Below are 18,311 nucleotides of genomic sequence, written 5' to 3'. Positions count from 1 at the left end.
TCCATAATCATGATCACTTCCACTCCGCATATTTATGGCACACTGTGTCTGTGTAGCATTGACACTAATCTGCCTCCATACTTACATTCAGTCTCCCATACTGTAGGATGTGATCGTGTCGGTACACTGGGAGGAGCTGCATGTGTGTGAGCCAGCAGGAGGGGGCGAGGCCTTGTCTTGCTATTGGTGCAGACTTGTATAACCACCTCTCTGTGTCACTGTGGCTGCTCCATCCTGCACTCCTATATCTGCATGCACCAGGGGCATCTACACCAGTCCACCGCTGCAAGAGGTTGGAGTATCCACGGGGCGCTGCTGCAGAGTAATCACCGCTGAACCACCACTATACCACCACCACCACCAACACCATCATCAATACCACCATCATGGCTCTAACAAGCGACCCCAACTACAAGAAGCTGGAGCAGTGGTACAAAGCAAACGCTGGCAGCCTCAACATGAGAGCCATGTTTGACGCCGACAAGGACAGATTCAGCAAATTCAGGTTTGGAAAGACTTTCATGTTGATTAAATGGGAAAAGAAGGAGATGGAAGTGGAGGCGGGGTGGGGGTATAAATGGAGAGGAGTCGGGGGGGTAAAAGTGGGCGTGATGCTGTGTTTGAGTTGCACTTTCTTTTTTTTTAAAGAGGGGGAGAGACATGACAGACACACACTGAAGCTGTAAGGTGTATTATAGCGAATATAACCTTTTAAATTAAGAGTTTAATCTCTTTAATTCAATGTATATCCTCTTTAATTCACATGCACAGCGCTACAATGCTGCACACTCCTCTACTTTTGAGTCGCAAGGTCATCCTTTTTCTAATATCAGCACTTCCTCTTGCGTGTATTTCCTAATTGGATACAATCCCACTTTACACATATCAGACGTGCGTGGACTCGTCTGTCTGTGTAAAATCTTCCGCTTTGTGTGCAGTAAATATTAAAAAAAAAAAAAAAATCTCCCAGGAAAAAGGAGTGACAAGGCCTCAGTGTCGGCTCATATTAAAACAACCACTACAGCTAAAGTTAGCTCGCCTGCTAATGTCACATGCATCCATTATCGGACAGGATCGTCTCGTGCTTTTTAGATGAAGTTATACAAGTGTGTTGCTTATATTAGGCTATATTAAAACACGTGGGTTTATATTGTAGGTTTTAAGGAAGGGTTTTTTAAACATTGGACACTTGTTGATTTTATTGTGTCTGATAAATAATCAATAATGGATGCATGGCTTTATAAAAGAAACGAGGTTGCACACGGTGGTAGGGTTGAAACTGCTCACTATCACTACTTTAAACCAGATTTTATTCATTTAATCTTTTATATCAACATCATTTATACTTTAACACGCGTCTGTTTCTGTTTAATTTAGACGTCTTGATATGTTGCATAATTCATATTTAATGTTAATATCCGGTAAAGGATCCACAGCTGCGGACTAAAGCTAATTTACATCAAACCTGTTGAACTTTGTACTCCTTTTTCAATAATATAGCCTATGAATTAAAACTTTATTATAGATGCCATTATATTAATTAAAACCTGTTGGCACGGGTGTGTCCGATAATGGACGCTACGTGTTGCATTGAAGACACTTTTACTATCTATTTGCGCAGATTGGTGAAATGCTTTATCATATTTTTTTCAAGCGGTGATTTTTTTTTTTTGAATGAATGAATGAGTAAAAGTGTATCAGCAGGTTTGTGATGTTATGCTGGAGGCAGAGGGCTACGTGCAATGCGACACATCCGCATTACTACCAGGGGAAGCACTACAGTCATCTCTTAAAGGAGGGTGGTACTAAAAAATTACTCAAGTCTGCTATAAAACAGTAGTCAGGTTTCCATATGAAGGTTTCCCCTCTCTGTAATCATTCCTCCTGTTCATACTGACTATTAAAAGATCTCATTCAAAATGTGCTTTCAATGTAAAGTGATGGAGGAGCTTCATCAGTGTGAGTTAGTCATATCAAGTGATATCTGACACATTTACATTAACTTTTTAGCATCAGATTCCCTCTTAGTGTTTCCTGTTGAGCTGTGGTGGAAGTATAGGAACAAAAAGACTTTGGCACTAAAAACACTGTAACGCTGAAATTGATTTAATTCAGACGGCTGAAGCTTCATATTCGCTTCAGATCAACTTTTAAATACTTTTGGACTGTGGATTTAGTCCTCCATCACTTTACATTATAAATACATTATGAAGGGATCTTCTAATGGTCAGTATGAACAGGAGGAATCATTACAGCAAGGGAAAAACAGTTTTAATATTCATTTTGGCTCCATCCTTTCTTTCCATCTATCTCTTTACTTTACCGTTTTAACCTCTGGAGGGTTGCTTGAGAGCTGGAGCTGATCTCATCTGAGAGGAATAGGTTGTCAGTCAATCACAGAGCTGAAACACACAAAGACACTTAAAGGCAGTTTAGAGTTGTCAATTAACCTAATTTGCATGTTTTTATGGTATGTGGGAGGAAGCCAGAGCAACTTCACAGGTACGAGGAGAACATTCAAACTCCTTAAAAAAAATTGAATTGACTTTAGAAATCTGTTTTGTCATATTTTTTATTCATTTATTTATTTTTTTAAACTTTTATTCAATTTTCTAAAAACATTTTTTTTAAAAAGGGCCAATTGCAAAATTACAATTCTCACAAGTTTACAAGACTGGTCCATAAGTGAAAAGAGAGAAGCACACAGCACTCAAACAATATGAAAGTCCATCTAGTACCGATCTGCGCAAATAGATAGTAAAAGTGTCTTCAATGCAACACGTAGCGTCCATTATCGGACACACCCGTGCCAAAAGGTTTTAATGAATATAATGGCATCTATAATAAAGTTTTAATTCATAGGCTATATTATTAAAAAGGAGTACAAAGTTCAACAGGTTTGATGTAAATTAGCTTTAGTCCGCAGCTGTGGATCCTTTACCGGATATTAACATTAAATATGAATTATGCAACATATCAAGACGTCTAAATCACATACACAGGTCAGATTCCTGTAATGTCATATTTCAAGTGTGTGCCCAGTTAGTTCAGTTGTTTGTCATATTTTAACAAACTGTGGACTGAATGAGTTTTTTATTCTAGTATGAACAAGAGGAACGATTACAGCATGTAAAAACCAGTTTGAATATTCATGTTAATACCTGACTGTTATTATAAGACACATTTTATAAAATTGTGAATCTTCTGTGTGGATGTTTCTGCAGTCGATGCCAACATCTGTTAACTACCGCTGTTCACAGACCGCAGAGTTGCAGCATCGACTGTTGAAGCAACAGTAGGCGGAGAAAGTGTTTCTAGAGAAAGCGTTGGTTACATTTAGTGCTGCAACTATTGATTTTATTTTCATTATCGATTTTAATCAAGCAGTTGTTGAGTCCATAAAGCTTAAGATGAAGTCCTCAAATGTCTTATTAACCCAAAAATATTCACTTTATTATCACAGTAGACTAAATAAACTAGTAAATATTCACATTTAAGAAGCTGGAATCAGATAATTTAGACATTTTTCTTCTTTAAAAAAATGACTAAAATGAATAATCAATGATCAGAATAGCTGGTGCTTTAATTTAATTGACAGCTAATTTGATTAAATGATTTCAGCGTTGGGTAAATTCTCTTTTTATGTGCTTTCATTATCGATTTTAATCAAGCAGTTCCATAAAATGTTTCCTAAAGCTTAAGATGAAATCCTCAAATGTCTTATTAACCCAAAAATATTCACTTTATTATCACAATGGACTAAAGCAGGGGTGTCAAACATGCGGCCCGTGGGCCAGAACCGGCCCGCCAAGAGGTGCGATCCGGCCCACTTGCCTTTCTGTGTTCTTTTCCTTCCTTTCTTCCTTCTGTCCTTCCTTCCTACCTTCCTTTTTTCCTTTCTTCCTTCCTCCATTTCTTCCATCTGTCCTTCCTCCCTTTCTTCCGTCCTTCCTTCCTCCGTTTCTTCCATCTGTCTTTCCTACCTTCCTGTGTTCCTTTCTTCGTTCCTTCCTTCCTTACTTACTTTCCTTTCCTTCCTTCCTTCCTTCCTTCCTTCCTTCCTTCCTTCCTTCCTTCCTTCCTTCCTTCCTTCCATCTTTTTAATGATCCGGCCCACATGAGATCAAATTGGTCTGTATGTGGCCCTTGAATGAAAATGAGTTTGACACCTCTGGACTAAAGAAAGGAGTAAATATTCACATTTAAGAAGCTGGAATCAGTTTTCTTATTTAAAAATCTACTAAAATGAATAATCACTGATCAGAATAGCTGGTGCTTTAATTTAATTGACAGCTAATTTGATGAAATGAGTTCAGCGTTGGGTAAATTCTCTCTATGTGCTAAATGTTTGTGTAACTGTGTCGACAGCACGACTGTGGCGACAGACGATGGAGACATTCTGCTGGACTACTCCAAGAACCTCATCAACCAGGAAGTCATGGCCATGCTGCTCGCCATGGTAACACACACACACACACACACACACACACACACACACACACACACACACACACACACACACACACACACACACAGTAAATCTAACATTGTTTTCTGTTAACACACACACACACACACACACACAGACACACTGCATGTACACACAGGGGACCGGAGCTGTCGCCTCTAATCAGCGTTAAGCCCCTCCGCTCATTGTATCTGGGCTTGAGCTTCAGTTAAATCCGAGCGCTCCACGTGTACTGACCGTCGTCCTCATGACGCTCCTTAAACGGTTTTGACACTTGTAAACAATGCAGCTGCTGGATATCTGCAGGTGAAGCTTCAACTTTTTATTAAACTGGAGTAAAATCGCTTATTTTGATTCAAAAAACGTATTTTATTAAACTAGTTTTGAGTTTAAAATGAAGCTCCAGTTTATTCAGAGTGGATCCCTGATGACTGCAAATATCTTTTTATGCTAAATATCCCAGATCAAGATCAATAATGTATTACTGTTATTTGTATTTGAACATTTTATAGGATATCACCTCACTTTTTCTCATTTTAAATGTTCTTATTTAAGACACTGACACTTCAGAACATGCTAAATAATTAAATTAAAGGTGCAGTATGTAGAATTTAGCGGCATCTAGCTGCACAGATTTGATATAAATTAAATATAATATTCATAAATGTGTTGAAATGAGTGTTTAATCATCTGGAAAATAAGAATAATTATTCTATGGTAGCCCAGAAAGGACAAATAAAAACAATGCTGCTGCTGTATTTCTGCAGGTGATGCTTCCACCTTTTTATTAAATTGGAGTACAAATGTTTATTTAGGTCCAAAAACTAGAAGATAAAAACAATTTTGAGTCAAATTAAGCTACATGTCATAAAGCAGCCGTCTAGTATATTCAGAGTGGATCTCTGATAACTGCTAATATCTTTTTATATGCTAAATATCTCAGATCTAGATCAATAATGTTTTACAGAAGCAGCAGTTTTTACTATTATTTGTATATGAACATTTTATAGGATATCACTTTTTCTGTTTTTAAATGTGCTTATTTAACCCTTAAACAGACAACGTGCACCAGGAGATACAGACTCTTTAACCTTCCTGTTGTCCTCCCGGGTCCTTCCTCTGTCCTTCCTTCCTTCCTTCCTTCCTTCCTTCATCTGTCCTTCCTTCCTTCCTTCCTCAGATCTAAGTTCAGCTGTTAGGGTAAATGTTCCCTCCTTCTGTCCTTTCTTCCTTCCTTCATCTGTCCTTCTTTCCTTCCTTTCTTTCTTTCTTTCTTTCTTTCTTTCTTTCTTCCTCCCTCCCTTCCTTTCCTTCCTTCTTCCTCCCTCCTTCCTTTCCTTCCTTCTTCCTCCCTCCTTCCTTTCCTTCCTTCTTCCTCCCTTGCTTCCCTTCCTTCCTTCTTTCCTTCCTTCCTTCCTTACTTCAGGTGCAAATGACATAACTAGTAAGGCCTGTTTAAGGGTTAAGTCTTGTATTGATCAGACTTTAATGACACTTCATCAGAAACTCTAAATAATGAAATTAAAGGTGCAGTATGTAGAATTTAGCGGCATCTAGCAGCACAGATTTGATATAAATGAAATATAATATTCATAACAGACATTTTCTCCCAGCAGCAGGTTGTCAGTATGAGACGAGCTCCGAGTCTCCTCTATTAGAAATCCTCTGTTTGGGTTTAGAGTAGACGAGTGGTGCAGGAGACAGGATATGATGTAGAGAGTACACTGTGGTTATAATTCAGCTTTATTTAAAAAGATTTTAATCTGACGTGAAACCACAGGAAGTCATCTGTCTCGTGAGCACGGCCTTCACAGCTGAGCTTCAGACTCAAGAGTCAAAACGACACAGCTGGAGGTTTAAAGACGTCATATTTAAGTTTATGTTTGACGGTTGTTTAACCCTCATATACTCTTCATATTCAGACTCCTCATAATTAGTCTCTGTCGAATATCTGCACAACAAATCATTCATGAATACGTCATCAGTCACAGATAAGAAGCTAGATTAATCCTTAATGAAGCTTTCAGAGAGCTGAGAGAGTTTAGACTTCCTGTTTATGGAGAAAAAACATTAACTATATATTTTTTTAGGGCTGTCAGCGTTAACACGTTAATCGCGATTAGATTAATACAAATTAATTAACGCGTTAATTTTTTTAAATCGCATTTTAATGTTGCAAGCCTTTTTGTCCCTTCTACTCCCCCGTAGACGGCTCCTCTAGCTGTAGCGCTATGCTTTGAAGTGGCCTCCTGCAGTAAACCCACCGCGCTGATGGAAAGTTTTATATATATATATATATATATATATATATATATATATATATATATATATATATATAAGATAAAGCTCCTCCAGGTGATATTCAGGGTTTCAGTACAATGTGTGAAACAGAAGATCAGGTCTCAACACTCGCTGCTGGAAGATACAATGAAACAATGATTAGATTACAACACCGTATTTTGAAAGAGGAAGTAAAATGTCTGAACCGTGTTGGCATTGTCCTGCAAGCCTGTATGTTAACATCAGTGGGAATGTAGAAACACTAGTGGAGCATGCCTTCACACAAAAAAACCCCTCCCCAACACTTCCTCCTCACGATGAAGAAAAGGAAAGGATTGCTACAGATATGAAGTTTTGTCACAAGCACACACTGTTGCTGTAATATAAGCTCCATTGTTTGAGATATGAGGAGCAGATAAGATGCTGAACATGCCTCTGTGTCTGAGTAAAATGGGCTTTTTGTCTCTTTTGTGTGTGTGTGTGTGTGTGTGTATGTGTGTGTGTGTGTGTTAACAGGCCAAGTCGAGGGGAGTGGAGGAAGCCAGAGAGAAGATGTTCTCCGGAGAGAAAATCAACTTCACTGAGGTACTTTGACTGATGCATGAAGACTTTTTAAAACAGGTTCATGTGATGGGGAAATGTTACAGAGGAGAAAAAAAAGAGGAAGAAATCAACCATCCACCTTTTTATTAGCCTTGTATGTCCAATTACATGTAACCTAACACACTAGCGGCCCACAACGCTAGCTATGAACAGCTGAGCGTTAAACCAAACACAACACCTGAAATAATAATGATAATGATAAATACCCTTTTTTTTTTATTTATATAACCCCTCACACAAGACATGCAGCTCATGGGGTTATGGGGTAGAGCACCCGCCCCATGTGTTGAGGCTATAGTCCTCGTTGCAGGTGACCCCGGTTCGAATCCCGAGCCGAGTGAGTCTTATCCTGCGTGTCATTCCCCCTCTCTGCCTCCTGTTTCCTGTCTATCTCCACTGTCCTGTACATTAAAGGCAAAAAAAGCCCGAAAAATATACTTTAAAAAAAAAAAAAAAGAAATGCAGCTCATAAATGCAAAGTGGAAGTGCTTCTTATAAAAAGGAGATAAAAGCATCTCATGAGTTTCTGGAAAAAAATCGTTCCACTTACGAATCTTGAGTCTTATTTTCTGCCAAAATCGATTTTATTTATCTGTTTATACAGTTTAAAGTTACAGGGAGAGAGAGAGTGCACATTAATAAACACTTCTGTAAGTCTTCTGGGCAGATGACATAAATATATGTGTCTTCTAGGAGCTGAGCTAGCAGGTGAGCTAGCAGCAGAAAGCTCTCAGACCTAGCGTCCATGTTTCTGGTAGAGGTGGTGACTTTGATTGACAGGTGACACTTGGTAGGGGGCGGGGTTTCAGCAGACTCAGAGGCCACGCCCACAGCGTTTGGGAGCAGAGAAAGAGGCTGATTTTTACACAATAATGCAATGATGTTGCAAATGTCCCCATTGTGGGACTAATAAAAGGAATATCTTATCTTTATGTTGGTTAGTAAATAAACTGACATTTTGTTTTATTCTCATAAAGGTAGAAGACTATAAGATGCTTTTTAATTAATTAATTGACGCAGTTAATTAGTATTTAAATAAAAAGCTGCATATACTCTCTTACACTTTTCTCTACTGGTAGTGTTGCATATTGATTTTCGGTGGTTTTAGGACATCAGTGCATGGTTTGGCACAAAGTGTACTGCAGTAATAGACTAAAAATAGTCCCCCCCCACACACACACACACCACCTATTATCTATTTATTCACTTTAGAATCAATTCTGATACAAATCGATTAACAAAACATTCATTTTCCCCCAATATTTCCACCTCTGGATGAGACACACATGTATTTTTAAAATCGGAACATAATGACAGGGTGTGTGTGTGTGTGTGTGTGTGTGTGTGTGTGTGTGTGTGTGTGATTTGACTCATATTCCTTCGAGTGAACACTGAAAACAACGAGAGGAAAGACAAAAGCTGAACTCATGGTGACTGAGCAGAGTGTGTGTGTGTGTGTGTGTTGCTTAGTCATTCAGGGTAACCTCCCCCCTCTACACACACACACACACACACACACAAAGGTCATGATGCAATGTTGTTGCGTAACAGCATCGTCCTCAGTGACATTGCAGTTTGTAAAAAACACACATTGATTGATTTATGAGTAGATTTTAAATTTGAAACCACAAAACACACAAGTTATTTTATTATCAATCTATTTTATTCTCTCTCTGATTAATCACGTATTTGTATTTTAATGTATTATCCTTTATGATGATGATGATGATGATTTTCTTCATGTCAGACCAACTCTTGACACAATGTCTTGCTGTCATTCTTTGTGTTTGATCCATTTAGATGTCACAATAAAATCACAGTCTCCTAAAGATCCAATAATGAGTCTGAGAAACAAAATTATACCTAAAATATTAAAACAGAGAAAAGCAGAAAATCCTCATAAATCAGAAACTTGCACCAGAGAATTTAGATTTAAATTAATTGTAACTAAATAAATAAATACATTAACCATTTGTTTAGCCCTGCAACTATTAGTCAATGCACAGAAAATTAATCACCAACTATTTTGAGGGTCTATTATTAGTTTTTAGTCATAAAAAAAAAAACAAATTCTCTGATTGATTCTCTGAGTGAGTATACATTCTGCTTTCTTAAGTCCTCTATTGGCCCTTTTCCACTGCAGAATCGGTACGGTACGGTACAGTACGCTTTAGCGCGGCACGACTCTACCCACTTTTAGAACCGGCCCTGTTCCTTTTCCACTGCCAAGAGGTACTAGTCGGACTACTTGGAATGGGCGGAGTTCTCGCTGTGTTTGTGTTTGTGCTTTAACGCGGGTGATTATTTAACCCTAAAACAGACAACGTGCACCAGGAGATACAGACTCTTTAACCTTCCTCCCGGGTCCTTCCTTCCTTCCTTCCTTCCTCCCTCAGATCAAAGTTCAGCTGTTAGGGTAAATGTTCCCTCCTTCTGTCCTTTCTTCCTTCCTTCATCTGTCCTTCCTTCCTTCCTGCCTCCTTTCCTTCCTTCTTCCCTCCTTTCCTTCCTTCTTCCTCCCTTCCTTCCCTTCCTCCCTCCTTTCCTTCCTCCCTCCTTTCCTTCCTCCCTCCTTTCCTTCCTTCTTCCGTCCTTTCCTTCCTTCCTCCTTCCTTTCCTTCCTTCTTCCTCCCTTGCTTTCTTTCTTTCCTTCCTCCTTTCGTCCTTTCCTTCCTTCCTTCTTTCCTTCATTCCTTCCTTACTTGAGGTGCAAATGACATAACTAGTAAGGTCTGTTTAAGGGTTAAAGACCCCGAGCTTCGTCGCATGTATGATGACATCTCCTTCGACCAATTAGTGGACAGCGCCGTTCACGTGACAATTTAGTATCAGTTCGGCTCGGTTAGTACCACCTCTGAAACGGGTACGAAAAATCGTAACGGTTCCCAGGTCCGGCCCCCAGTGGAAAAGGGCACAAAGCGGGTAGAGTCGTACCGTACCGTACCGTACCGTACCGTTACTAAATCGTGCAGTGGAAAAGGGCCATAAGACACTAAACTAAAGAAACTATTTTAGTAGATCATCTCGGGCTTTGAGAGAAACAGTGGTGGATGTTATTCACTATTTTCTGTTATTTTATTTGTGCAATTATAAAAAATAGCAGCAGCTTATTTTCCTAATTGATTTAACTGACTGATCATTTCAGTTTCATTAACATGCGTGAGTTACCTCCTAAATATAGTTTACATTGTCAGAGGTGTTTTTAGTGGAGGATGTTTATCAGGAATCAATGTGTGGATGATGTGAAAGAGAAGAGTTGATTCATGTGGATAATTGGTGCACATGTATGTAAAGCTGTTACATCATCCAGAAGAGCAGAGCAGTCAGTCATGAGTATTTTATTATTAACCCTTAAACAGACCTTACTAGTTATGTCATTTGCACCTCAATTAAGGAAGGAAGGAAGGAAGGAAAGGACGGAAGAAGGAAGGAAAGGAGGAAGGAAAGAAAGAAAGCAAGGGAGGAAGAAGGAAGGAAAGGAAGGAGGGAGGAAGGAAGGAAGGTAGGAAGGAAAGGAGGGAAGAAGGGAGGGAAGAAGGAAGGAAAGGAGGGAGGAAGGGAAGGAAGGGAGGAAGAAGGAAGGAAAGGAGGGAAGAAGGAAGGAAAGGAGGGAAGAAGGAAGGAAGGACGGACAGATGAAGGAAGGAAGGAAGAAAGGACAGAAGGAGGGAACATTTACCCTAACAGCTGAACTTTGATCTGAGGGAGGAAGGAAGGAAGGAAGGAAGGAAGGAAGGACAGAGGAAGGACCCGGGAGGAAGGTTAAAGAGTCTGTATCTCCTGGTGCACGTTGTCTGTTTTAGGGTTAAAGGGAAAACCTTCTGCTTCCTCTTCTCCTTCTTCTCCTTCTTCTTCTTCTCCTTCTACTACTACTACTACTACTACTACTACTACTACTACTACTACTACTACTACTACTACTACTACTACTACTACTACTACGACTATGACTAACAATGATGGAAGAACCTGAGCAGTGTCTTCTTCTGTTGTATTTCTGACAGAGTAGATCTGATCGATAAACATGAACTCGCCAGTAAACCACAGGGGTCGCCATAGCAACCAAAACTGAAACGTTATAGTTTATATATAAATGTCAAAAATAATGACAATCGGGCGTGCAGGTGGTCGAGTGGTTAGAGCTCATGCCACGTACGCAGCCGACCCTGGTTCGAATCCCGGCCTGAGGTCCTTTGCTGCATCTCACCACCCCCCCACACCCCCCCCACCCCCTTCTCCTATTTCCTGTCTGTCTACTGTTAAATAGAGGGTGTCTGTGCCAAAATAATTTATTATAATGACAATCTCTCCTCTGAAGTTCCACTATCAAAAGTGATTTTTATACATTTGGTTTGATTAACAGTGACTTTAAGATGAGCAAAGTCTCATATTTTTAGAAGCTGTAACACCTGTATGATTGATATTTAAATATAATAAATGAGTTACATTATCATAAGTGATTATTGATCAGTTCTTTGTGATTTAAATAATTTAAAAGATTCACCTCCAGATCTAATGACACTTGCGGGTGATTAAATATTAACCCTCCTGTTGTCCTCGAGTCAAGGAAGGGAGGGAGGAGGGAAGTAAGGAAGTAAGGAAGCGAGCGAGGGAGGGAGGAAGGAAGGAAACGAGGGAGGAAGGAAGGAAAGGAGGGAAGGAAAGGAGGGAGGAAGGAGGAGGGAAGGAAGGAAAGACACGAGGGAGGAAGGAAGGAAGGAAGGAAGGAAGAGAGGAAAGGAAAGGAAAGAAGGAAGGACAGAGGAAAGAAAGAAGGAGTGAGGGAGAAAGGAAAAGAGGAAGGACAGAGGGAAGAAGGAAGTGAGGAAGGAGGGAAGGAATGAAGGAATGAAGGAAATGACGAGGGAGCGAGTGAGGAAAGAAGGAACAGTCAAAACAGACGGAGTCAATTTGACCCGGGAGGACGACAGGAAGGTTAAACAGTGTATAGAAATCAATTAACTGCATTATACCTGATGTGTGTGTGTGTGTGTGTGTGTGTGTGTGTGTTGCAGGGTCGCGCTGTGCTCCACATCGCCCTGCGTAACCGCTCCAACACGCCCATCAACGTGGAAGGTAAAGACGTGATGCCAGAAGTCAACCGAGTGCTGGAGAAGATGAAGGCCTTCTGTCATGTGAGTGGCATGTTTATTAAAGTGTGTGTGTGTGCGTGTGTGTGTGTGTGTGTGTGTGTGTGTGTGTGTGTGTGTGTTTTAACCCTTTATTGGGCAAATAATGATATTTGGTAACTTCTGTAAATATCCCAAAATATCCTTCCTTCCTTCCTTCCTTCCTTCCTTCCTCCCTGCCTTCTATCTTCCCTTCCTCTTTTCCTTTCTCCCTCCCTCGTTCCTTATTTCCTCCGTCCTTCCTTCCTTTCCTTCCTTCCATCTGTCCTTCCTCCCTCCCTTCCTTCTTTCCTTCCTCTGTCCTTCCTTCCTTCCTTTCCTTACTTTCATCTGTTCTTCCTCCCTCCTGTCCTTCTTTCCTTCCTCCGTCCTTCCTTCCTTCCTTTCCTTACTTTCATCTGTTCTTCCTCCCTCCCTCCCTCCTTCTCTCCTCCCTTCCTTCTTTCCTTCCTCCATCCCCCTTTCTTCTTCCTTCCTTCCTTCCTTCCTTCTTTCTTCCCTTCTTCTTTTCCTTTCTCCCTCCCTCCTTCCTTCCTTCCTTCCATCATTCCTTCCTTCCTTCCTTCCTCCCTCCCTTCCTTCCTCCCTTCCTTTCAATGAGTGTCCTATAAATGATTTAAAGTACACACACAAACACTCTGTCAGATGTAAAGGTCGGGATCTCAGGCTTTTTAAACTCACCTCTGCTCTCTTTGTCAAATATCAGCAAGCATTGGTGTGTCTCTCAGTAAACATCCTGTATGTCTGAAGTAGAGCTTCACCTAACCAACTAGTTATATAGATAGTCATTAACTGTTTTAATACCAATTGATTCATTCTCCAATTCCAGCTTCTCAAAGTCTCTCTGTCTCTCTCTCTCTCTCTCTCTCTCTCTCTCTCTCTCTCTCTCTCTCTCTCTCTCTCTCTCTCTCTCTCTCTCTCTCTCTCTCTCTCTCTCTCTCTCTCTCTCTCTCTCTCTCTCTCTGTCTGTGTCTGTCTGTCTGTCTGTCTCTCTCTCTGTCTGTGTCTGTCTGTCTGTCTGTCTCTCTCTGTCTGTCTGTCTGTCTGTCTCTCTCTCTCTGTCTGTGTCTCTCTCTCTCTCTGTCTGTGTCTGTCTGTCTGTCTCTCTCTCTCCTCCCTCTCTCTCTCTCTCCTCCCTCTCTGTCTGTCTCTCTCTCTCTCTCCTCCCTCTCTCTCCTCCCTCTCTCTCTGTCTGTCTGTCTGTGTCTCTCTCTCTCTCTTTCTCTCACTCTCTCACTCACTCACATGTTGTGTGTTTACAGAAAGTACGCAGCGGTGAGTGGAAGGGCTTCAGCGGGAAATCCATCACTGACGTTGTGAACATCGGCATCGGGGGCTCTGACCTGGTGAGTGACCCGCCAGACGAAGACCTCACATGTTCTGCTGTTCTCTCTCTCACTCACACACACACACACACACACACACACACACACACACACACACACACAGCAAGGTGGAGACCAGTGTGAGCTTCAAAGTCCATTCAAATGAAAACATGTCAGAATGAACAGATATAGTAAAGTTATGGACTACATGTTATGCTCTTGTCTCCCTGCCCCTTTTTAAGTTTTACTTTTATATAGATACGTACACTATTTTATTTTGAAATGTATCTAATTTCTTCTTTTTCTAAATTCTCCCAGACTTGTCATACTTTTTTCTTTTTTTTTTTTTTTTTAAATTACTCTTATGTGCAGACTTAAAGAGATGGTTCGGTGTAATTTCGACCTAGCATCATATGAGCACCATGAGGTCTATCTAAACACCACCTCAGCCGTTCATTTTCATTTGGTCGGAAAATAGTAGAGTTAGAGCTAGGGCTGGGCGATATGGACAAAATCAAGTATCACGATATATTTGGCCAAATACCTCGATATCGATATTGCAACGATAATGTAGAGATGACTCTTGATGCTTTCACAAAATGTTAACACGATGAAATGTTTGATAAATAATCATCGGTAATGTGGCTATAATGACAAAGTGGGTAAAAGGTTAATAACAGAACAGCTAGAACAGTCTGGTAAGTTCAGAAAATTACATATTTTTACAGTAATGCAACATATAAAAGCAGGAAAAGACAACACTGATGACATATCACGATATTACGATATCCTAAATCTATGACGATATTTGGTCTCATATAATATCGATATATTGCCCAGCCCTAGTTAGAGCCATCAGCCGAATAAATCGATGCATTGGAAAGTACACCAGGAGTCTATTATCGATCGATTTATGAGTAAAGACCTTGTTTGTACTAATGTAGAAGTTTAATAACAATCCAGGCATTATTAGTGGGGTCATTTACCAGATACACTGGTGGTCCCGTTAGCTGATGGCTCTAACTCCACTATTTTCCGACCAAATGTAAATAAACGGCTGAGGTGGTGTTTAGATAGACCTCATGGTGCTCATATGATGCTAGGTCGAAATTACGCCGAACCATCGCTTTAATCTCTCCCAGATTATACAAAGTTAATAAATCTTGTAAATGTATGGACTACAGAAGAGATGAAGAGATGATACTACCTCTGTTTGTTATATGCTTGCATTTCAATCTGCAGTCCATTTTTATTTTTTAAATCAAAACATCAGAGTCACACATCTCACGTCAGATTTCCAGCTTTCTTTCCTCCATCAGGGCGTTTCAGGATTTTCCACATTTACTAACAATCCAATGAGTGTATGATCTGATATGAGCTGATATCACCGAGCAGTAATGTCACTCTCAGCCCTCCGGTTGTTATTGCTGCTCTGTGTGCTCAAAGTCCGCTCTGTGACGCCCGTCAGTGAGCAGACGTTATAAAGTGACGTAATTCAAACAGCAGACAGACAGACGATACAGCCAAACAGAAAAGTAACAGTAACAGTAGTTAAAGCTCAGATAGATGAAATGAATATAAAAGTAACACATAAAACAGTTAAAATAAAAAAAAAATTAAAAAGATGTCTGTGTGTCGAGTTTTCTAACGTTTCCACTGTGACTCCGTGATGCGTTCAGGGACCTCTGATGGTGACGGAGGCTCTGAAGCCGTACTCCGCCGGCGGACCCAACGTCTGGTTCGTCTCCAACATCGACGGGACTCACATGGCCAAGACGCTCGCTCAGCTCAACGCAGAGACCACGCTGTTCATCATCGCCTCCAAGGTGACGAGACACACACACACACACACACACACACACACACACTCTGTTAAACACACAACTGCTCAACACAAGCTGGTAACTCTTCAATTATAACACATAAATACATGTTTTGTATTTTTTTGAAAGTAAACATCACTTTTTTTTTCTTTTCATTTGCAGTTTTTTAAATTATTTTATTTTATATTTTATTCCTTTTTTATATTTGTCACTATTTCTAAGTCAAGGCAAAGCAGCTTTATTTATACAGTATAGCACATTTCATACCCAATGGCAACTCAATGTGCTTTATATAAAACAAACATTTAACAGTAAGAAATTGGAAATTTGGAAAAAAAAAACATGAGAAAAAAATTGAGAAATAAAAAAAAAAAAAAATAGGAAGAATAAAGCATTAAATAAAAGGTTGTAGCATAAAATCAGTAAAGGGAGTTCAGTGTTTCCCACAGGACAGGCATCTATTTGTGGTGGTGTGGTCCTCAGCTCATTTTTGATTCTCCCCAAATGAGAAAATGATCGCTCCCCCCCCAACCCCACAGTTTGTCACCGGCAACGTAAGGAACATCCTCAAAGCCACATAAACATTAGGGAAGACTAACTGCAGGCCTAACTTCAACATGGTTTTCAGCATATTTGAGGGTGACTTGTCTGTTTCAGCCAATATGAAGGATCGGAACTGCAGACACTTAAAACACGCTGTTCCGCCTACGGGACGGACCGGAAGTTGGGAGGTAGCGACTCTTTCTTCTGAATGTTTTAAACACCAACCCTTAAACATATATATTCATGTCGTACATTGTTGGAAAGCTTAGATTCTCCTGATTCATTCAGGACCACTCATGAATTATATGGTTGCTCACAGCTGTAATAGTATTAGCGGTTAGCTCGGCTAGCCACTAAAGTAAGCTAACAGCTATAATGCTACATACCTTCAAAGTCTTCTCTTTATCCACAACGATCATCTTATGACTCAGGACTTTCTGTACAGCTCGCCAAGTATCCATTCTTGTGAAATATGAAATCCGTTTCAATAAAACCGAAATATTTTCCTCAATATGTCCATGATGTATTTAGTCCAACACGTAAGGAAACAGACACGGAACAAACCATATACGGTCCCTTTCACGTCACTTCCTGACCTACACGTGCATCTGTGGGACACGTGACTGTTTTGTTTACGTCCGTGAACTCCTCCTGTTTCATACACACCACACACCAGCAGATAGCCTCTAGCAAAGACATATGTCTATCTTCTTCTTCTTCTTCTGGCCGACCAGGTGAATTAAGTGCGTCTTCTTTGGTTTTATTGCCGCCACCTACTGCCCCGGAATTGTTACGACAAGCTACATTCACAGACAGAGTCCCATTATTATGCTTTTATGAGCGAGGTCGAGCGAGCCAAAAGCCGAAAAATCTATTCGTGGCGGACGTAATTGTTTCGTGGCGGGCCGCCACGAAAGAATGAATGTGTGGGAAACACTGGAGTTAAAGAGAACATGAAACAATGGATAAATGATTATTCTAAAGGATACAGGCTGATGATTCACTTCTTTCTTTTTTCTTTTTTTTAGACGTTCACCACTCAGGAGACCATCACCAACGCCGAGTCTGCCAGAGAGTGGTTCCTCAAGGCAGCCAATGATGTGAGTGGATTTATGACTGACGGCCAATAAGAGGTCGAGATCGTTAAAGAGAGGAAATAAAACACCTGCTCTGAGATAATCAAACTTAATTATTGGTCATATCTTAATATTCAGTACTCCTATATATTTAATTACTTGTATTTAAAATGTCTCATTAAATCTTTTCTCCTCGTTACAGAAATCTGCTGTTGCTAAGCATTTCGTCGCGCTGTCCACCAACGCAGTAAGTGTCCACTTTTAGTTTTATCATCTAATGAAAGAGTTGATTTATGTCTGGACTGTTGCAGAAGTGTTTTTTAACAGCTTCCTTTTTCTTGATATGAGTCTAATCTGAGACTAAAAATCTGGATCAATTCATAAACTCACTATCTTATTATAAAATGCTCCTTAAAACTTATTTTTCTTTTAGTTAGGCTGTTAAACTTTTTTAATATCCTTGACATATATTATGATTTTTGTGTCATTAATATCCCGTATCCGTTGTTCGAACATGTACGGATGTATTTGATTTAAAAGCAGTGAAATCCGACACTGCTATAGTTTGTCTGAAACAAGCCATTTTAGGTCCTGTCCCTTTAACTGAGGGGCATAAAGGACCAGTACAAGATAAATCCATACAAGATATGTTCTGTAGAGCCTCAGGTTGTTAATATAGAGCTCAAATATGTTCCTGTAGAGCCTCAGATTATTAATATAGAGCTCAAATATGTTCCTGTAGAGCAGAGGTGTCAAACTCATTTCCCTTCGAGGGCCACATACAGACCAATTTGATCTCATGTGGGCCAGATCATTAAAAAGATGGAGGGAAGGAAGGAAGGAGAGAAGAAGGGCAGGAAGGAAGGAAAGACAGACAGTTGGAAGGAAGGGAGGGAGGAACGAACGAAGAAAGGGAAAAAAGGAAGGTAGGGAGGGAGGAAGGATAGATGGAAGGAAGGACAGAAGGAAGAAAGGAAGACAGAAGGACAGACAGTTGGAAGGAAGGAAGGAATGAATGAAGAAAGGGAAAAAAGGAAGGTAGGAAGGACAGATGGAAGGAAGGA

The 18,311-nt window shown here is 40.2% G+C and overlaps 1 protein-coding gene across 1 annotated transcript; it reads left to right on the top strand.

Moving 5' to 3' along the window:
• Positions 1–247: 247 nt before the first annotated feature.
• LOC128354701 (glucose-6-phosphate isomerase-like) lies at positions 248–17,494 on the top strand (the record flags this gene model as incomplete). Its single annotated transcript, XM_053314878.1, has 8 exons — positions 248–505; positions 4,369–4,459; positions 7,265–7,333; positions 12,367–12,486; positions 13,743–13,826; positions 15,485–15,631; positions 17,200–17,271; positions 17,450–17,494. Coding segments are annotated over exons 1-8 (747 nt in total), but the record flags the coding sequence as incomplete, so codon positions are not given.
• Between the last annotated feature and the right edge of the window lie 817 nt (positions 17,495–18,311).

Source organism: Scomber japonicus, unplaced genomic scaffold (genome assembly GCF_027409825.1).
Source record: "Scomber japonicus isolate fScoJap1 unplaced genomic scaffold, fScoJap1.pri scaffold_465, whole genome shotgun sequence".
NCBI classification, from domain to species: Eukaryota; Metazoa; Chordata; class Actinopteri; order Scombriformes; family Scombridae; genus Scomber; species Scomber japonicus.
The sequence above is the reverse complement of the archived record's forward strand: the minus strand, read 5'-3'. Positions and strand labels throughout refer to the sequence as shown.